This window comes from Pteropus medius, unplaced genomic scaffold (assembly GCF_902729225.1).
Source record: "Pteropus medius unplaced genomic scaffold, Ma_sr-lr_union100, whole genome shotgun sequence".
Taxonomy (NCBI): domain Eukaryota; kingdom Metazoa; phylum Chordata; class Mammalia; order Chiroptera; family Pteropodidae; genus Pteropus; species Pteropus medius.
In genome coordinates this window covers 5137205-5158931 of record NW_024349802.1, presented here as the reverse complement: position 1 = coordinate 5158931, position 21727 = coordinate 5137205, and the positions used below count along the sequence as shown (strand labels likewise).

Genomic DNA, 21727 nt, shown 5'->3' with positions numbered 1-21727 from the left:
CCCGTCATCCATGTGAGCATCTGAGTGGCTGTCCCTTTGCCGACGTCTACAGGGAGGCATGCTCTCTCATTTAGTCATTTGTATTTTTTTATGTGAATTGTTGATTTATGTCTTGTCCATTTTCTTTTGTGATTTTATCAAGTTATATGAAGTCTATAAATTATAGATAATACGTATATTAAAAATATATACCAGTCATATTTATTTGTTGAAAATTTTCTTTCCCTTTTTTGTTTGGTGAAGACATTTATACTAATAACATTTTATTTTTGTTGTGTTAACACAGTTTTTTGATTTAGACTAAGGATTAAATTAGTTTTCTGAAAAATTGAATATTTATTAAATTCTTTCCCCATTGTTGTGGGTGTTTCTATTATACATAACAATGATTTGATATCATTTGTTCTGAGGTTCTTTATTTTGATTTTTTTTAACACCAGTATCACACATTTACTTAAGTAATTATGACTTTATTAGATATTTAAAAACCTGATAAGACAAACGACCATCCTGCTCCACCCACCCATTGTTTTTAAAAATTTTTAGTTTTTGTTTTCTATTTGTCTGTCCCCATGTCCATTTAGTCCGATGCATCCAGATATAACCACTAGAGTGTGCTCCCAAGCACCGTGAACCAGAATATCAGCTCTATGCTTTGACTTAAACTTGAGGGGCAGAGGCGATGTGATAAGTTCAGCAGAGGAAGGGGAGGGTACTAGGGGAGTGCGGACCCTAATCTCACTTGGAGATTTGCAGAGGGCTTTCAGGAAGAAGTGACATCTAAGCCAAAACCTTAGGAGAGGGAATAGTGTGTCAGAGGGAATTGCACGTGCTAAGACCCCAGAGTCAGGAGGGGGAGTGTGGAGGGGAAGCTGCGGGGTAGTGCGGGACTTTCAAAGCCTGTTTCTCTGGTTAAGGAGTTTGCCTCTTCGTGTGAGGGCAGTGGTAAACGGATGGAAGGGGACTGCCTTCCTCAGGTTTGTGGTTTAGGAGGCTCCCTCTGGTCGCAGCATGGACACTAGTTTGGGAGGGGATAGCTGTGTAGGAAAGCACGCCATTTAGGAGGAAGTGACTGCGATCCAGGTGAGAGAGCACATGCGGTCTTGACCCACGGGAGAGGCAACGGATGTGTTTGAGAGAGACTGAAAGGGCAGGATGGGCCCAGCTTGAAAGAATTGATATTGGCCTTAAGAAATAGCCGGGCTTTTGGCTCGGACCCTTTGGTTGGACAGCAGTATCATTTTCCCAAACACAGGAGATGGTGAAGTTCAGTTTTAGACGAGATTGATGTCTAATGGGTTTTGTTAGATGATGCATGGGCCCGAAACTTTTGGGGAAAATCTACCACTCAGCTTATTTGGATACTTGGGGGCCATGAATTTACTGTGCAGCCTTCTCTTACACTGGTAAATTATAGGGACTTTCTTGTTTTGTGCTTAAACCTGGGGAACTTCATCGAGGCGGACTAAGTAACTTTTTACCTTCTCTTCCAGTTCGATGATTCTGTCTTAATTCTATCAATATTTTGAGAGCTTTTCCTTTTCTCTTCCCTCCCCCTGGCCCATTTTAAAAATGTTCATTTACCCTCTTGTTTTCTCACTTGGAAAAGAGAGTGTGTTAAACTATTCTGTTCCTCCAGGCCTACCTAAAATAGTATAATTCTAAAAATCTAAAGTTTGGTTTCAGATTCTGCCTGGATAACTTGGCAGTATAGCAGAAGAAATTTTTATTTGAAGTCAGAGTAGTTTTTGGGACTCGGTGTCAGTGGTGGGTGTGGTTCTGACATACGCTGTTTTATATGACGAGAACCCTGTGTTTTTAAGAACTGTAACGTCCCCCTCCGATGACTCTCTCAGCCATATTTTCAGTGCCCTTTGTGGTTTGGACTCACATTCATCTTTAACCTGTTAACTTTGGTCTTCATCTCTGGTCACCTTACCAAAGACAACTTTGTGACAGGTGCCGCTACATCCTTGCATGGAACTTTCCCCAGCCCTTCTTCCTGCGGGGGAGACCTTCCTTAGGAAGGTATCTATCAATTCAGGTGTTTTTTCATAACTTTGGAAATTGTATTTCCACAGCAGTTGGGTTCTTAACAGTCTGATCGAAGATGTAAGGAGGAATAATCTCCAAAATACAAACTGCGTTTGACACAGTTTGTCATGATTAATAATAGAACATTTAAAGGCCTTAATTAGAGACTATTTTGACTTCCCTATTGTTGAATCTTATTTTTCTAAAGAGGATGTTTTCATAATGGAGTGAATTGAAGCATGTCTTGATATAGTATGGATTAGGTTAAATTTAAGGATTTATTACCAGTTGAGATTTTTCTCTCTCTTGGGTTTTTAACAAGGTTATTGTTCGCTAGTACTATCCTAAGAATAGAAATGGTAGGTTTTAACTTGCCCTAAGTTATTATATGAAAAGTCCATCTAGAGGTGATTTGTTTGTTCTGCTCAAACTATTTTTGGATTGCCGCGACGCTTGTGCCTACTTGAAGATACACTTAAAAATATTGAGGTCATTTCATTTAAAAAGCAGCTCATATTTGAGTATTGAGAGAGATTGCTGTGACTGTCTAAACTAAGTTCACGATCAAACTGTGTAGCCTGATGGTTAGAAGGTAGAAAAGGTGTCTGGGTGGTAGTTTCCTTTCTAATAGGCCAGATGGCTAAATGAATTAGGCTCTGGGTAGAGGAGAGCTTACCTAGACGCTGCAGCCAGCCGCGGCTGCCTCTCTCTGCTGACCGTGGTAACGGGCGTTCTGAACATTACCACTTAAAACTAACTTTTCTCTTTAAGGGCTCCTGAAATTGTGCCAGCTGACTCCAAGTCCACCCTGACCCCACAGCATAAAGCATGCTGTGATGTCACAGCTACCATAGAACTCCAGGGTAGTGTTGAGCTGGCCCACGTGGGCTCAGGTAAGTCCTGGCTTCTTTTTTACCATTTGGCATTCTTTTCAAAGTTAGTTACCATCACGATTTTATGTCACAAAAGAAAATAAGGCGAAACTTTGAAAACTGTGCCATATATGGGGGAAAAAAATAAGTCTGTTTTCTAAACATCTATAAGCCAGCTCCATAGTCTAACCAACGGAGTTCCATAGTAGCTGTGAAGTCCCCAGTAAATTGTGACCTCTGGCTTCAAAATATGTTAAATTCTACTCCTGGCCCAGCAAGTAAGGCAATATGTATGAGCCTTTTTTTTTTTTTTTTTAAACAAGTCTGTAGTTTCTACTATAGTAGCTTACATTTACTCATAGATCTTCATGTTTTTAAAAGTATATTAACACTTCACCTATAAGTACGTACCACTACTTAGCTAGTTGTGTATTTCATTTGATCAGTTTTGAATGTATGATGATAATGCAGGTTAGTTTTATAAAGCTGATCTTCTCAGAGTGCCTTTGGCTGTCTTTTTGTTTGCTCTCATAGCATAGATGAGGAATGGATAGATTGTGTAATACACATTTGTTGAGAGAAAGATGCTTCTAAGAGGCATGGTGAGGTGTCAGCAGCCTAGAGAGCGTGCGTCCATCACCGCTTTCTCTTCTGTCGGAACTCCGCTCGTTCCTTCTGGTCGGTCGCATTGAGTGAGTTTTTACCACTTACACTGATTTGCTGTCATTTGCTGCCTTCCAACTCCTCTACCTACTTTCTTTTTATCCCCTAATATTAAAAGGTGGTAAAAATGCAACGTTATATGAAGAATTCAGAGATATTTTCTAAGTTGTTTTGCATATAATCTGGTGCTTTTTTTTCCCCTCCTAATCAGAAAACATGTGGTGGTTAAAACTTTAAATTATCTGCATATAAGCCAAATCCTTTTAAATACCATGTGTACAATGAAAACCAGTCTATCAAGAAGCTGTCTAAACTTCAGTCAGTAGCTCTCTTTGAACAGTGTGTAGTAAAGATACACCAGGAATTTGGACAGTTTGTTGTTATTCTCAAGAAATATAATTTGTAATAAATTTACTCATCTTTGTAGCTAAAAACTCAACAGTGACAGAAACTGTGAGCTCTTAATTATGGCTTATGAAAGAATGAAATTATATATTCCCAAAACAGATGGTAAAATTATTTTCTTTTAAATATTACTTTGTGTCTGTACTTAAATTTGTGTTTTCCATGTTCTGGAAAGGTGAGAGAGTTCCACCTGTGAAGACTGGGAGACCAGAGTCTGTTCCTCCGCCACCCTCGTCTGCTGCATTTTCTGCACAGTCACTCCGTGCTGGGGAGTGGGCCGCGCTGCAGTGCAGAGCTTGGGGTTGGGGGAGCAATTAATTGTTTTTGGCAGATAGGATTAGGCCACGTACAAATCCTGTATGTGTGTTATGTGCATGTGTATACCTGCTTTATTGAGATATAATTCACATACCGTGCAGTTCGCCATATGACGTTCTGCTTACATTTTTAAAAAACCCTTTCTTTAAAAGCAGACTGGATGACATTGTAAATCGTAACTCCTAAGCTCAGCTTGCTCACTTTGTTGTGTATCTGGTCTGTCATCGTCCCCCCTGCACCCCCCTCCAGTTCCTAGTTACAGAAATTCCTCAGAAACAGAGAGGAAATGAATTTCCTTCAGCAAGAATTTCTAAGAAGAGATTCCTCCAAACATCAGCTAAATGGTTAGCTAAAAATAGTGAAGACAGGGATTTAGACCATCTCCCGTTACTCCAGTCAAAAGAATGAAAATAGTTGGTGTTTAACTTTGCATTACCTCATCTTTGTCTTTGGAAAATAAATATATGTGCGTGTGCGTGATACACGCACACATACACAAGCGCCGTGCAGGTCTCTCTTTCTTTTCAGGTAACTTGAGATATTTTTGGTCCTTGGGTTATTTTTGGAAGTGCATAGAACATTTCTTAAGTCATCCAAAGAAATTTATGTATGTGTACATTTAGGTTAAAGCTAAAAGCCGTTGGGACCGGTGGTCCTGATGCCCCTGAACAGTTAGAGCTTTGACGGGGCTGAAGTGGAGCAGCTGCCTTCGTGAGGAAGTCCCGCATACACACGAGGAAATCGAGTAGGGCACGTTCAGTTCCAAAAAAATAAAAAAACAATAAATTATTCACAAAGTTATGAGCTCTACCAGATTCTCATGTGTTCCATTGAAACCAGCTAAGCAGAAATTTTAGCGATCTTTCGTACTTGACTCTCTAACCATAGTCATTTCGTCTCGAGCACGTCGAGCGCGGTTGCTAAGTCTTGCCCTCTGGAGGAGGTTCACCCTCCTCGTCGCGCGCCAGCCGCTTGTGGTTCTAGCCCTGGAGCCTGGCTTCTCCAGGACGCTCTGCCTCACAAGGGTGTTTGGAAGCCCTTTTGTAATTGGAGGTGGGGTTCCAGCTGGTCTTGGGTGTTTAGGGTGAAGAACATGTTAAACTTACACTGCTGTGAAAATAAAAATGCCTTTGAGAAGGCATTCTCATTCGATACCATGGATTCTTAACCTGAAACATGTATGTGGCTGGGGCAGGGGTCATGTTTTGGGGGAGAGAATCTAGGATTCCCAGAAAGGGTCTTTGACCCCAGAGTACGAAAACTTTCGAAGCTGGCCTTTTGTGGCTCACAAATGGGGTGAAGGGACCGCGTCGAGTTTAGGAATCGCATCTTTGCTGTCTTCGTGTTTCTCATGTCACCTAACATGGTCCTCTCAGCGAATGTGGAAATTTGAATTATCATTTCAAAGCTGTGTTGTTTTTAATAACGGTGGGTAGGGGCGGGGTGGGGGAGTCTCTTGCATTGTACCAATCTCTCATACTCTAAGGCATAGTTCTTATTTAATTCCTATTTCAAGATAGCAATGAAAAATGCTTTAAAAAAGACACTAGGAATACTTTCAGTGTTAGCATTTTTCCCAACAAACATTTCCTGATGTAACTTAGGAAACACTTAAGATTATTTGGTCCTACGGTCTTGTTTTGTTTTATTTTGTTTTGTTTTTTAAATACAGGCACATTCGAAGCTAAGCAACACCTTCAGTATTTGCCAAGGCTGTTTATTATCTATAGATGTACTGTACTGCTTAGTAAATGGCATCACTGTCTTAACCTGACATTAATTTGTGTTAAGATTAGTGGGAATGGAAAGTTCTTTATGGATTTGGAAAAGAGGATACTTGTTTCATCTGTCTACCCCCAACTGGTTATAATGTTTTATTTTAGCATATTGTTGTTCAAAATCATCTGAGTTTGACTGCGTTAGTAATTCTTAATGGGTGTAATGAAGACTTGGCTCTGAGAGATTGTGAAATCAAAAAACTTGCGTTTACTTATGATGAAACTAGTTTTAATTGCTCTGAATTGTCTTAAAGCTGAGCGGGAGTGTGGAAGGCCAGCGTTTGTTGTTCTGATTTGGCTTTAAACATGCCGTGTAAAGGACAAGGGTGCCAGTGCCTGCGGGGAGCAGCACACCCCTGTCTCCTTGGCCTCTGCAGCAGCAGGCCAGGCAGGGCTTAGTGTCTGCTGTGACGTCTGGTGTCTCTGACCAGGTTACTGATCTCCGATCCTGGTAACCTATCCTAATAGCTCCCGTGAGCCCCACCAGAGCATGGAGCCAGCACGATGTGAAGGTAAGTGCCCGACGAGGCTGTCTGTTCTGGAAAGAAAGTTAAGGGAGGGAGAGACACTAATTTCTCTTATATTCTCTAGGACATTTAAATGATACCTAGGATCCGGGAAGCACAGAGAAATGCTTGGAGTTTAGAGTGAATGCTAGAGGGTTACTCTTTTTGAAGAACAATAAAATTAATCTCTTCTCTGTCTCGATGCCTGTTTTAGGGGTGGTGGAAGGGGATTTAGCTGCTATAGAAGCATACAAGTCATCGGGAGGGGACATCGCACGCCAGCTCACGGCAGACGAAGTGCGCCTGCTGAACCGCCCGTCCGCCTTCGACGTGGGCTACACTCTGGTGCATCTGGCCATTCGCTTCCAGCGGCAGGACATGCTGGCCATTCTGCTCACGGAGGTGGGTGTGCCGCGGGCCCAGCCTTCCTCACAAAGGAAGTGTGTTCTCTTGTTTTCATTTCTCCAAACAGCTTTGAAATGTTTGAGATGCTTCTGTCCCCTGTCAAAAACTATTTTAAACTTAAGAGACTTCAACAGTATATAATCCTTAAGGGTATGTGCTTTTCAAAGAGGACATTCTGCCACAATATTTGAATCATATTTGCTTAAAAAAGCTGGGATGTGTCTGTCATTTCTTCATTCTTTCATTCATTCCATTAACAAATACTTGTTGAGTACCTATGATGTGCCAGGCACTGGGCTAAAAAGGGACACGTCTGTGAAGACATTTGCTCCTCCGGCGAGTCCCCAGAGAAGCGGAGAGATGCACAGGAAGTCTTGTGCGGTGTGTGCTCTCTAGGTGTGCGTGCCGGGACCTGTGGGAGCACTGGAGAGTTTTGAGATTCCTTACCTTCTTACCTAGATAGAGCAAGCAACATTTTAGCTAAAATCTGAAGGTGGAGTAGGAGTTAGTCTCACGAAGTGGGTGAGGCGAGGGGGTAGCTGAGGAAACCATGGATTCATTGGCCAGGGTTGTGGTCTTTGTGGTGAACTCTGGAACTTGCAGGTGACCCAGCATGGCTGTGATGGTGATCGAGAACAGAGAGAGGAAGCGGGGGACGGATGTGAAGGATCTTCTAGGCCAAGGATTTTGAAGATCCTCTGGGCGTAGTAGAAAGGCTTTGAAAAGTGTCGGGTACAGAAACGGGGGAGTGACAGGACCTGATCGCGTTTTGGCTGCTGCTGGTCGGAGAGGGGCAGGCCTGCTTAGGAGGGTTGCTGCAGTGATGTTGGCAGGGGCTCTGCCCCAACAGTAGTCAGTGGCGATGGAAGGGCAAGGAAGCGGGCTGGTCGGGGCGGTTCTGTAGCTTAGGTCGTCAGGATTAAGTGGGTAGGTGGGGGAGTAAGGAGATAGGGAGCAAAGTGGGTTCTGAGGTTTCTGGCTTAGATAACTAGGCAGACGTTACAAATGATAGAGGTCGCAAGTGAATTGTTCAGGATGCGACTGTATTATATTGATAATTTTTTTAAATGATCAGAAATAAGGTGAAAGGGAAGAGAGTCAGCTCAGTTGTGGATTCGGATTTTGTCATTGTGCATCTTCTGTGTATGGTTGTGCATGTTTGTTCGAATGTGCGAACATTTGGGAACCGTCACGCACAAAGCACTGTGGGGATTAAGAAAGTGCAGCTGGGGTGGCTGGTCATCGTGTTCCGTTTCGGGAGGTCCCAGTGGGGCCAGGGGCACCTGACACTCGGAAGGGGGGCCCTGGGAGGCAGCCGTGATGAAGACGGAGGGCACGCTCCCTGAGTGAGCCCAGGGGGAAGGGGCTACTTGAGAGGCAGCAGTGTGACTAGAGGACCGTGAGTTCTGGAACGGGGCGGCACAGTCCGAGGTCATTTCTGCAGTGTCTGAGGTCTGGCTACACCTGTGTTGTGACGCCCACTTGTGGGGGGCAGGCTTGTGGGGTTATGGTTGGTGGTAGCAGGGAGATAGGGTAGAGGAGGCAGCTGTGAACTAAGGCTCAAGTCTTTGGGGGAATTGTAGGGTCCCCTGAGGCTGGCAGGGGACTGTGAAAAGGTTCCAGAGGGGCTGACATAAGTCACCAGCCGTCTGAGAGCAATCTGGGGACAAGCAATGGGAAGACAATAGAAGCCCCAGTGTTATTATTTATTATTTATTGATGTGCAGAAAATCACCTCAAAACTCGGCAGCTTAAGACAACAGATCATTGTCGTCTTACAGTTTCTGAGGGTGAGGCATCTGGGAGCAGCTTGGCTGAGTGCTTTTGGCTCAAGGGCCCTGGAGGTTGCAGTCGAACTGTTGGCCATGGTCGCAGTTGTCAAAAGGCTCGACTGGGGCTGGAGAATCTGGTTCTAAGTGCACTCAGGTGGCTGTTGGCAGGAGGCCTCACATCCTCGTCATGTGCCCCTCCATGGGGCTGCCCTTGAAGTGGCAGCTCCCTCCAGGAGGGAGAGGAAGATGTGAGACAGTGATTCAGATGGGAATGGCAGTTACGTGTAACCCATTTCAGGAAGGGACACCTATCACTTTTGCCACATTCTGTGGGATGCTCTGTGGGATGCTCTGTGGGATGCGTAGACCAACCCCGGTGCAGCGTGGGAGAGCTGGAAGAGCGGGGGTAAAGAACAAAGTGGGAATGGAATTTAGTGTCAGCGAAGCGAAGGCACCACACAGGACAAACCTGAAGGGGCCAACAGGGAGGCTGGACGGGGGAGGGGGACCAAGGGCTGCCCGTGTCTCCAGAGAGAGCAAGAGCCAAGGACGCTAGGGCGAGGTCAGGAGAGCGCTGGGTTTCGGGGGTATGAGTCCGCGGCGGGGGTTTTCGTGGACCCTGGGTTTTAGGTCATGGACCCTGTTGGTACTCTGGTGGCATCTGTGGACTCCTTTTCAGAATATTGTTTTTAAATGCATGAAATAAAAATAAATAGAATTGCTAAGGAAGTCGGTTAGAGTCGATCCTTAATGTGGAGGTTTGGGGCACTGACATAGTTGAAAATCCAAGTATAACTGTTGACTCCCCAAAAACTTAACCACCAGTACCTTTGCAGATAACATAAGCAGTCAATTAACACATGTTTTGTCTATTATAAACTGTATTCTTATAATAAAGTAAGCTGGAGAAAAAATGGTTAAGAAAATTAAAAGGAAGGGAGAATATACTTATAGTATTTATTGAAAAAAATCTGCACATAAGTGGACCCATGAGTTCAAACCCATGTCAAGGGTCAACTGTATATCGAAATGTAGTTATCAAAATGTTAAATTTGTGCTGTGTAAGAAAACGCATTTTAAATATAGGCACAATGTTAGTGAAAATGAAGGATTTAAATTAAAATGAAATTGCTATTCAAGTATATGGGCCCTAAGTTAAGAGCTGCCAAGGAGAATCATTCGGTCAAAGAGGCCAGAAGGCGAGGGGCAGGCCTCGGGGACAGTCACGCTTCCAGGCGTGGTGGAAGGAGGGCGGTGTGGAGGTCCTTGACCAGCGTAAGGTTTCTGCTAGAGTGTTTGCAATACTCAGGTTTCAGTCCAAGTTTTTTTTGGAAAAATCTTCCCAGGTTTTTGGAAAGGGGCTGAGGGTCAGCCAATTTGGAATAAGCTAATTTTGAATTTAGTTTTGGGATCCATTTTAACACTGGTGAGAAATAGTTCTATTCTGAAATATTTACTGTTTGGTTTTCTGTAATTTGAGAGTTGCTTCAAGAGTGGGTTCACAGAGATTGGCTGTGAGAATTTCTTTGTTGCTGGTCATCCTGGCCAGTGGAGCTGGGTAGACAGCGTTTTCACGTGGGGGTTTTCAGAATAGCACGCCTGATGGTTGCGTTGGGGACGCAGGGCTTTTGAAACTGTTTCCTTACCATCGTGGCAATGACACTTAAGTTGTCCACACGTACTATGCGGATGACGTTATCCATAAAACTTATTCTGAGTAGCTCGTTGGAAGATCTGCTCCAAACCCCAGCTGTGACCGTTAGGTTAGTGGCTGCAGGCGAGTGACAGCCGAGAACAGAGCTCAGTGACTCAGGACTGACACCAGATTCATTTTCTCTCTAGCAGAGAGTTAACTTTGATTTCAGAATTCTTAGCTCTTACATGTAGGAATGTAAGCTACATGTAGAATAATGCCTTTGCGTCATTCCTTGCTATTCATCGTTTAAAAGGGACTGTCCTAGCCGTGGCCCGCCCGTCGCCTGCCTCTGCGCTCTCGGTGGCGGTGCCCCTCCGCCGGCACGTCCGCTCCGCTCCGTTCCCCACGCCACTCCGCGAGGGGAGGGGTCGTCGTCTGTTCTGGACTTCTCTGAAATTCAGAGCTCTTAAAAATGGGAGGGATTTGAGGTCTGTGGGAACTGACCCTTTAAAAACATCGTGTTTTCTTTACTCCAGGTAAGGATACTTAAAAATACTCTTAGCAGAGCTGGAGAATAATCTTTGTTTCTGGCTCCTTCTCCGGGAGCTGGAATTCCGTTTTTAAAGACTGTTTGTTATTGGGGCAGGAGGGTTGGTCTTATTTAGGTTGGTTTCTGTCTTCCCCCTCCAGTGGTGACTGTGTGTGAACACCACCATTTTATATAAAGTTCTTTGTGCATCTTTGTATATTGCCTTGGATAAATTCCTAAGTAGAAGAATTACTGAGTCAGAGGGTAAAGCATTTTTATGGCTCTTTTCCTGGAAAGTCCTACTGATACATACTTCTAATGGCAGGGAAATAATACCCAATATCTCATGTGATTTTAAAATGAAACAAAACCAAACCAAACCCACCACTTTGACTTACTGGGAAATTTTGGTAATTTCTTTAAAATACTGCTGTTTTCCGCTTCCATTGATGATAAATGAGATGCAGAGGAAAGTTTCTTTTGTGTTTAAGGTGTCTCAACAAGCAGCGAAGTGTATTCCAGCAATGGTGTGTCCTGAACTCACCGAGCAGATCCGGCGAGAGGTGGCGGCCTCTCTGCATCAGAGGAAGGGGGACTTCGCCTGCTATTTTCTGACTGACCTTGTAACATTCACCTTGCCGGCAGGTAACTCCCCATTTCAGTGTGAAGAGGAATTTCCACTTCATCATAATTATTTTCATGTCTGAGTGATCATGTTTCTGTTAGAAAGCAGATAACCGTTATGTTAATTCATATTTTTTTATGTTACTTGACTACCTTATTTATACTGGAAGTGACCAGTGTTAAGAGCTACTTGTAAACTGATGTTAGGTCTGGGAGGAAGATGGCAGCTGATAGTAACTGACTTCTTTGTGGGCCTCAGGTAATGTTTTTTTGTTGGCGACATTGGTTAATAAAATTACGTGGTTTCAAGTGTACAGTTCAGTAATACGTCATGTATATTGCATTGTGCGCTCACCACCCAAAGTGTAATTTCCTTCTGTTACCATCTGTTTTAGCCCCTTATCTACCTCCCCCTGCCCCTCTCAGATGTTTTTAAACATCTGTTTTACCCATTTATTTTTCTCTTTGGTTTTATTTTGAAATATTATCAGGCTGCTTTTCTTTTCTTTTCATGCCCGTTATTTTGAAATCAGGTGGCTGTCGGTTACCAGGCATTAGGAGGTAGTATTAGAACACGGGCTTTTGGTGGGAAGAATCAAGTCATTTGAATCAAAGAAACTGGCCTTCTTTTGAAAGTATCATTGACGTTATGTACTCATTACATTAATTTTTACGATATTTGTGAAGCAGCTTTTCATTTTTCAATTCAGGGATAATCGGAAATGTCTTTTAGGATGGTTTTATCAGTTGGCATTGGATAAATGCACCAAATGTCAAAAGTTTCTAAAATAAGGCTTCCATCTTGCTCTGAGTGTTCTGAGCTTTTATATTCAGATATGAACAGGAGCATTTACATATGGTAGGAAATAATATATAAAGCCTTTTAAAAGCTTTATATATTTAAGCTTTACCCTAAGTGGTGACTAGATTTTTATTTTTAATCAAAAATAGCTTAAAACATAATGTAAAAACTTTTAAGGGCAATGGTTTTTACTCCGCGAACCGAATAGAGGATAGAGAATGTGAGGAAGATGACAGAAACAGAGCCTGTGTGCCACAGCTTGCGGTTCACTCATTTTTATAAGAAGATTCCAAAGTCTGAAAACCACAGGCCTGAGCAGAGGTTGAGACTGTGGGGAGAACAGACAAAAAATCGCATGAATATCAGGTCGTCTTGTTCTTTTTCCCTTTTATTTGATCTTTATTGAGGTCTAATTAATATGAAAGTTTTCAGACATATAAAGTATATGTCATGGCCATTTGATACGAGTTATAAGAAGATCTTTTAAGTCTTTTTTCCTTTGTAGATATCGAAGACCTGCCTCCAACAGTCCAAGAAAAGTTATTCGATGAGGTGCTCGATAGGGATGTTCAGAAAGGTGAGCGGGGAGCTGAGTGTCATTGACCTTCACCGATTTCAGTGCACCTGTTGCTTTGCTTTGTAAGGGTTGGAGTAGTTTAGTGTATGGTCAACTCGTTCTATTTTTATTTTAAATTAAAAATGTAAAGTCCTTTGAACAGTGCTGTATTATGCTGTTAATTATATTTTGGTAAAACTGGGGAAAAACGCTCGTTCACAGCTCCGAACTGTGATAGATTGCACAAATGAAGGTATAAACGTTTTTTTAGGTTTTCTGCTTTCAGACTGAGTACATTTTCATATTAAAAGTTTTTTGAAAATAAATGGTAAAGAATTTAAAAGTTGAGTAAATTATCCTAGTGCCACAAGCAGTTTGGACTATTCAAAAGGTTTATATTTCAAATGACACAGTTTTTTAGGTGTTTACTAGTAAATTGGACATAAACCTGTTAACATCTAGAGAATAGGTTCTTACTTCCACAGTCGTCCATAGTTGTATAGGTGTGAAAGTGAACATACTATTTAAATCCCTCACGTAGAGTTAGAAGAGGAATCTCCGATTATAAACTGGTCCTTGGAGTTGGCTACCCGCTTGGACAGTCGGCTCTATGCGCTTTGGAACCGGACCGCAGGAGACTGCCTACTCGATTCAGTGCTGCAGGCCACCTGGGGCATCTATGACAAGGACTCGGTGCTTCGGAAGGCCCTGCACGACAGCCTGCATGACTGTTCGCACTGGTGAGCGGTGCCCTCCCCTGGTGCAGTCCCTAGCGGCCTTGCCGCGTCCCGCCTGATAGTGGCGAGACACTTGGTCACCCTTTCGGTGGACGCTAAGGAAAAAATAGCTTTGGTTTTGAACGTTGAGACACTTCGAACATCTCGATGGTTTATATGCTCCTTTACTGCACTTTAAAATAGAAACATTTGCAGTCGTAGTGGCCTTAAATATGAAGGTCTTTGCTCATACTTTGAGTAGTTATAATTTCATATTTTTGTTCAACTTTTAAGAGGTTATGCTAACATTGTATTACGAGTTTTTTTTTCCGAGGCAGGTAGTCTTAAGACTACATGTTTTTATTTTGCACATTTTTCAAACCCACAGAAAAGTAAAAATGTCAGTACAGCAGAGACCCCCAAATCTCCTTCATCTGACTGACCAGTCGTTAACATTTCCCACGTGCTCCATCTCCGCATCAACGTTCTTCTGTGCCAGGTAGTTTCAGACCGCGTGCTGCTTTGCCTTTGACTATTTCAGTGTGCACCTTTCAAGAGCAAGGATATTCTCCTGCCCAGCCACATCCGCTTTTCCACTTCTAAGGAAATCAGCGTTGACTCAGTTATGTAGCATACGGCCCTGTCACATTTTCCAGTGGTCTCAGAAATGCCCTTTCTGTGCACATGTGTGCACACAACCACACCTATTATGTATCTTTTATTCAGCATCCAATCGAGTGTAGGACTAGTCTTGAACTGCAAACTCACCGTTGAGGTATCTGTCACTGGAGGTGAAGACTGTGCCTTAGTGAAGACTGTGCTCTGTGAATCCGTAGTTTGGTCCTTACGTTTGTTTGACTTAACGGTATTTTCTTGGTTTCAGACATACATTGTCATTTAGTTATCTTATAAATGAGAAAATTGAGGTTGAATTAAATTGTCCATCGTTGAACTTAATAGGTAGCAGAAGTCCTTTAAAAATGTACTATTTTCTCTATATCAGTATCAAAATATATTTTTTTGTTCTTACACCGAATTGAATGCTTACTACAATGATAATGGCCTACTCCAAATTACTTTACTGTCCTAGTGTCCTTTTAAAAATTTTGAGCACTTGTTGTGGATTTTGTTGTAGTATTTAAAGGTTGCATGAAGTCTTTTAGACTATAAACTCCACGGGAGATTTCGTTGCGTTTCGTGTGGAAGGTATAATGCCTACAATACCCTGACAGATAGTTTGTACATAGTAAATACTTCTTGAACGAGAGTACGCTCTAGAATTTGAAAATAAGAGCAATATAATTGCTTTCTTGAGAGCTTAATTATAGAGCAAAGCATAATGTAATAGAGTTAAAATTGGTGGGCACCTGAAAAAAAAAAAAAACCTCCCTGGTTGGCAAGCCTAGATGGGACCTGATTGGATGCATAACAGCTGAAGAAAGAACCTGCCTTTCAGAACAGGTAGTTTAGTCCCACAGCCTCGGCTCCGGGGACAGGGCTTTGTGCCTTTTATAGTGGAGGTGGCTGCTGCGGCATGGTCTGGCAGCGTGAGCGAGGTCATTCCTTTTGTGAGGTGGGTTCATCAGGTGGATAGGGAATCCTGATGCTTAAATGTTCAGTCCCTCTAACCTCTCTTGATCAGATTGCATGCTCACCAGGCAACATCCCCATGACGATGTGTCCGTCTAGACGGGCCTGCCTACGCTGAGGATGACAGCGGTTCACTTCCTGTGGCAGGGTGTCTGGGCATTGTGGTTTTACAGGTCTGCCTTGTAGGTTTAGTTGATGTGACTCTGCCCCAGAAAGACAGGCCTAGTCTCTGGGTGTGGAGGAGGCCTAGCTTCTCGTCCTGAAAGCCAGATCTGGACCTTGGTAAATCTGCCACAATCACAAGTCCCTTAGAAAAGGCAGCCCCACTTGCATGCGAATGATAACTATAATGTAAAAAAAAAAAAAAAAAAAAAAAAATAATAATAATAATAAGAAGAAGAAGAAGAAAAGGCAGCCCGAGAGTGTTTTCTCTGGTGATGGTGTCCTGACCTTGTGGGGCTGAAAGAGCACTGTAAATTTTTGCAGGTGATACCTATTTTTCCTAATTGCAAGGGCTTTTTAAAAAGGACATTCGTGGCTAATAATAATAGTTTGGGGACTTACGTTGTTTGTTTCTCAAAGCTGGCAGTAGGTGATTTCTGGATTGGATTTGCCACTAGTGATTGTATTGGACTGGAATTCTGAGGTGGTTTGGAGTCGTTTGTTAGTCCCAAAAGTCTAGTATAGAGGTAGGGAGAAAAAATACCGTAATCTGAGGTCGTAAGAGGTCTGGATGGGGAGTCGCCACAGAACGAGAGGAACTGTGTGGGGCGCACATGTGCAGCCCCTGGCAGGTGTGGCCTGAGCAGTTCCTTTGGTATCAGAGGCCTCGACTCTGACAGGCTGCTTCAGGAGTGCGGACCTGGAGCTGGCATGTGGGCAGGCTTCCCCAACAGTGCGCCTGGGCTCCACCCCCTGCATCCCTGCCTCTGGGATCTTCGCCTGATGCATTAGTTGTGGCATAGGAAGCTGCGTGAATCGCAGTGTTCACACAGACATCCTTGCATTTTTGTGGGAGTGGGCAGGGAGGAAGTGCTGTGGCCATCAGTTCAGGGCATCAGTGACATGGGCCAAAAATATTAGCCTGAAATCATTGACTACTGGAAAGTGGCATGAGGGGCCCTGCCCTCGGCTGGGAGAGGGTGAGCCGGCACGTCTCTTATGTGTCACGTCCTCCTTAAGCAGTTCTTTGCCAAGGTGCCCTTTGCACAGAATCCAGATGAACTGGGATGAGATGTTTTCTTAGAAAATATCTAAATGAGAACTGAGAAAGTAATTTTCTTTAACCCCTCCCCCTATTCCAGATAGGCTGTTTTTATGTGGCGATTCTATGCGAGACCTGTGGTTAAGCTGACTCAAGTTCTCAAGGCTGAATGTTGTACCTGCCTTGAATTGAGATGTTAATCCAGTTTCTCAGACAAAAATGGGAGTAATTAATGTAAATAGGGAAAAGAATCAGTAATTCAGAAGATCTTTTTAGAAATATTATTTTGTAGAACTATCTGTAGCTTAGCATTATGTTTATATATAAATTTTTAAAAACTTTATTTTTTTAGAACAGTTTTTGTTCACGGCAAAATTGAGAGGAAGGTCCAGGTATTTGCCATATTCTCCTTGCCGCCCACACGTATATAAACCCCCATTATGAACCTACTTCCGTACGTCGTGATCACCCCAGGTTCATAGTTGACATTGGGGCTCATCTCAGTGCCCGTTCGTGGGTGTGGACGGGTGTGTAACGACGTGTACCTGCCGCCATGGCATCACTCTGGCTGTCAGCCGTCGTGGCGTCCTGTGTTCTTCCTGTTCATCTTTCCCCTCCTCCTGAACCCTGGCGACCACTGGCACAGATTTGCCTTTCCTGTATGTCATGTTGTTGGAAATGTAAAGTACACAGCCGTTTCGGATGGGCTTCTTTCACTTAGTAGTATGCCCTCAGGGTTCCTCCATGTTTTTTTCATGGCACGACAGCTCATCCTTTGCAGTGCTGAATAATATTCCACTGTGTGGATGCAGCACAGTCTGTCCACACACTCACCTACTGAAGGGCATCTGCGTTGCTTCCAGGCTTGGGCAGTTATGGGGAAAGCCGCTGGAATGACGTCGGCGTGCAGGTTTTGTGTGGACATGTTTTCAGTTCCTTCGGATAAATATCAAGGCGCATGGTTGCTGGGGTTTGTGGCTAGAGTCTGTCTGCTTTTGTAAGAACCGCCAGGGCCTTCCTAAGAGGCTGCAGCACTGGCATTCCCAGCGGCAGGGAGGGAGGGAGGGCTCCTGTGGCTCCACGTTCCTGTCAGCGTTTGGTGCCGCGTTTGGTGCTGTCAGCGTTAACGTTCAGTGTGGCGACTGCCGCCGTGGGATCGATACCTGCTGTGTTAGTTGCTGCTCTTCTGTTTGTTGGCCTTGTTCTTCTTGTCTCTCTTTTTCTGCCTTTTGTGTTTTTGAGTATTTTATATAGGATTCCATTTTCTCTTAGCATATCAGTTATACTTTTTTTACTTTAATTAGTGGTTGCCCTAGAGTTTGTAATACATATTTACAATTAATCGGAATCCACTTTCAGATAACACTATGCCACTTCATGCATTGCTCGATTACCTTATAATAACAAAATAATCATAATTCTTTCTTCCAGCATCTATTTTTGCTGTCATTTATCTCACTTATATGTGAGCATACATAAGCATATACATATATTTGATATATACATAAGCATACATAATCAAATGTTGTTATTATTTCGAACAGATTATCTGCTAGATTTGAACAGATTATCATTTAAGAATAAGAAAAATAAAAGTTTCTATTTTATCTTCACTTATTTTTCTTTGATGCTCTTTATGTCGATCAAAATTTCTGATCTATATTTATATTTTCTCTTCTAAAGCACTTTTAGCATATCTGCAAGGCAGGTCTGATGGCAACAAATTTTCTCAATTTTTGTCTGAGAAAGTCTTTTATTTCTCCTTTACTTTTGAAGGATAATTTCACAGGGTACAGAATTCTAGGTTGCTATTTTTTCTTCCAAACTTTTAAAATGTTTCACTCCATTCTCTTCTTGCTGGCATGGTTTCTGAGAAGGAATCAGATGTAATTCTTATCTTCGTTCCTCTTTAGGCAAGGTGTTTTTTTCACTCTGGCTCTTTTCAAGGGTTTTTCACTTTTAATTTTCTGTAGTTGGAATATGATTTGTCTGAGTCTAGTTTTTCTGGCATTTGCCCTCAGTGTTTTCCGAGCGTCCTGGACCTGTGGTGCTGGGTCTGCTATTAACTTGGGGGTGTTCTCAGTTACTGTTGTCTCCAGTGTGTCACTTTCTCTCTTCTCCCTCCGTTATTTCCCTTATGTCGTATGTTCCGCCTTGGGCAGTTGTCCCATCCATGGTTTTTGAAATTCTCTTCTGGTTTTGTCCATCTGTGTTGTTCTCTTTCAGTTTTGGAAGTTTCTATTGTCATAGAAACTTGACAATAGGGTTTTTTCTTTTTATCTTTTTTTCCTGAATGTCAAGAAGAGACTGGACTGACATATTTTAAAAGTTAGGAGAAAAATACACCAACCTAGAATAGCCATAGAAACTTGAGGGGTTCTTTTCTCAACTACGTTCAATCCACTAACAAGCCTATCTAAGACATTCTTCATTTCTGTTCATGTTTTTGATCTCTGGCATTTTTTTTTTTTGGTTTTTCTTAAGATTTTCCTCTCTGTTTACACTGCTCATGCTGTCTGCGTTACCCATCAGCACCCTTAGCGTATTAATCACAGTCGTTTTAGACTTAAAAATTTAAACTATTACTCCTGTGTTTTTGTCTAAGAATTTTATGGTTTTAGCTTTTACATTTAAGGTCTATGATCCATTTTGAGCTAATTTTTTAAAGGTGTTAGGTAATAAAAATCTAATAAAATCATCAGTTTTGCATGTAGATCTCTAATTGTCCAGACACAGTACCATTTATTGAAGAGACTGTTCTTTGCCCCCACTCAATTGCCTTGGCAGTTGTGTTGGAAATTATTTGACCATAAAAGTAAAGTTTTATTTCTGGGCTCTGTTTCTTCCTGTGTCTGTCCTTATGCCAACATTAGACTGGTAGATTAGACTGGAAGATTAGTAGCTTTGTGGTCAGTTTCAAGAGGATGTAAGTCTTCCAACCTTTTGTCTACTCTGAATCCTTTGGATTTCCATATAGATATTAGGATCTAGCTTATCAATATCTGAAAAAAAGTCCCATGAGATTTTGACAGATTGCATTGACTCTAGGTTAATTTGAGAAGTATTACCTACCAGGTTGACGATATTGAGTCTTAGAATCCATAAACATGGAATTGATTTTTGAATGTTAAACCAGACATATGTTCTTGGACTTGGTTTCCTTGTCTATTCTCAACAAGCCAGGCAGCTTCGGAGTTTAGGTCTTTGTTGGATGTGATTATTTGAACATGCTCACTTTTAAAGTTCTTTGTTCTGCAGTCTTTTTTTTTTTAAACGCCTACAGCACCTGGTATTCTGAGGTGGTCTCCCATCCAAGTACTAACCAGGCCTGACCCTGCTTGGCTTCTGAGATGCAGTTTTCTTGAGTAGTTTTGAGTGCGATCATTTAATTTGTCAGACTTCGCTATCTCATTCATAAAATGATTCCGGGCACTAACTAAGAAATGTCTGGCTGTGCACATCATTCCGTTTGTAACAACACTGTTTTGTGATATTTTCTCCTTGAACTTTTTAAGATAGTGTATTTCGTTATTAGTACATTCAAATAGATTTTTGTGTTTCTTAGGTATTTTTAAAGAGGGACATCCGTATTTTATGTTTAAAACACTTGGCATTAAAACTTACAGTCCTGATAAAAAAAGCTCCTTATTACTTGGAATAGAAAAAAAATTTTTTTCAATCAACCAAGAGTTAAACCTCTGTAACATTCCTTTTTAATCCTTTTAGAAAGTCTAAAATACATTAATTTACTTTTTTATGAAGTCCTCCATTAAGTTCCTGTAATGAAGTTTGTAACACTACCACATTTAACTGCTGGAACTTTTCAACGATAGCAATAGAATGTTTTCTTATTTCTTCTTTTACTTAGAATTCAAATACATAAAAAGGACCTGGGATTTCTAGTTCTTTATAAGTGAGAGAAATGGTATGTGACAGACAGGTTAGATGTCTGTCTTTACTTCAGAGGTCTTTGTTGGCTTGTTTTTAAGACAGTAAACCACAATTTTAAGCATAATTTATGTCTGATTTTGTTTAATTTCATATTTGATGTAAAGAAATATAGATTTTGTTTTCAGTAGTTCACTACCAATGGCCCAGTTTGACTTTCAGTTTTCATAATTTACTAGGCTGAAGTATTTAGGAGGGGTATTCAGTATAAAGAAGGAATTATTTTTGTAGTTGTAGTGATTCTTTTTGGATTATGTGATAATCATAGAGAAATTTTATTTAACAAGAAATCTCAAGGAAGTAAATGATATGAACACGTGGGCTCATCCCGGTCTGTTGTTGGTAAGTGACCAGGTGGTGAATACTGTACAGTAATGGAGAAATTATGTATTGTCTTTGAGTATCCAGCATCTCGGATGATTTTGAGTGGGTTTTTAAAAAAATTGTAAACTCATAGTAGACAATTAAAATCGACTGTTCTCATCAGTAGTGTTTGAAGTTTTGATGGAAATTTGGTGGCTGGTGAATTAAATTATGTCTGAGGATATGTTAACTCTTGTTTAGGAAAAAAAAAAGTACAGCTCACTGCCAGTGTTCATTTACTTAATGTAGGAATGCTATGTTTTTCTAGGATTTGATGTTTTCAGCGATTGAGAATTACTATATTTTGTAAATGGGAATACATTTCTGGCAAATTTAGCTGCCCATTTAGCCACTGCAAAAAACAATGCTATAAATAGAATGATGTCATTTGTTTTTAAAGACTATTGACATAGGAGAGCGATGCGAAAATAATAGAAATGAGATATTTCATGGCAGACTTTAATCCTCAAGTTGTCTCGGGGTGAACGCTGCAGCTACAACCCCCGACATCGAGTATTCTCGGGGCAAACGGAAATGGGTTTAAAAGAGGTCTACCAGCAGAACGGAGGCACTTTTAGTTTGAAAAATATATTTGCAAGCCAGGTAAAATTAATAAAACTATTCTTTTCATGTGAATTGCTTAAAGACTACATTGAATAAATGACTGGAACATTAAATGTTTATGGAAGGCTTAATTTCCACTTTTTTTTTTTTTTAAGGTTTTACACACGCTGGAAGGACTGGGAATCGTGGTATTCTCAGAGCTTCGGTTTACATTTCTCCTTGAGGGAAGAGCAGTGGCAGGAGGACTGGGCGTTCATACTTTCTCTGGCGAGTCAGGTGAGAATGCTTCAAGGCACGAGGAAAGCAGGCCACAGGGTCCGAGTCCCTGGTTTCCACGAGCAACCGTTATGGGAGGTGGCTCGGGTTCCAGTCGTGACTGCTGCTGTCAGCTGCAGAACGGGAGGGTACCAAGTTTCCTTTTTAAATGATAAAACTGTCAGTA

The 21727-nt window shown here is 41.9% G+C and overlaps 1 protein-coding gene across 3 annotated transcripts in view; it reads left to right on the top strand.

The window, feature by feature from the left end:
• ZRANB1 (zinc finger RANBP2-type containing 1) overlaps positions 1-21727 on the top strand; it is a 61857-nt gene that overhangs the window by 34642 nt on the left and 5488 nt on the right. For 2 of the 3 annotated variants that reach the window (XR_005647224.1, XM_039836017.1), the window contains exons 3-7: positions 6791-6978; positions 11410-11563; positions 12850-12921; positions 13442-13640; positions 21441-21561. Coding sequence is in view for 2 of the 3 variants with exons in the window: in XM_039836017.1 (XP_039691951.1) it covers positions 6791-6978; positions 11410-11563; positions 12850-12921; positions 13442-13640; positions 21441-21561 (734 nt within the window). In the remaining variant the exon portion in view is untranslated. Of the gene's footprint in view, positions 1-5733; positions 6583-6790; positions 6979-11409; positions 11564-12849; positions 12922-13441; positions 13641-21440; positions 21562-21727 lie in introns of those variants that run through there. The other variant, XM_039836018.1, reaches the window with a different exon arrangement.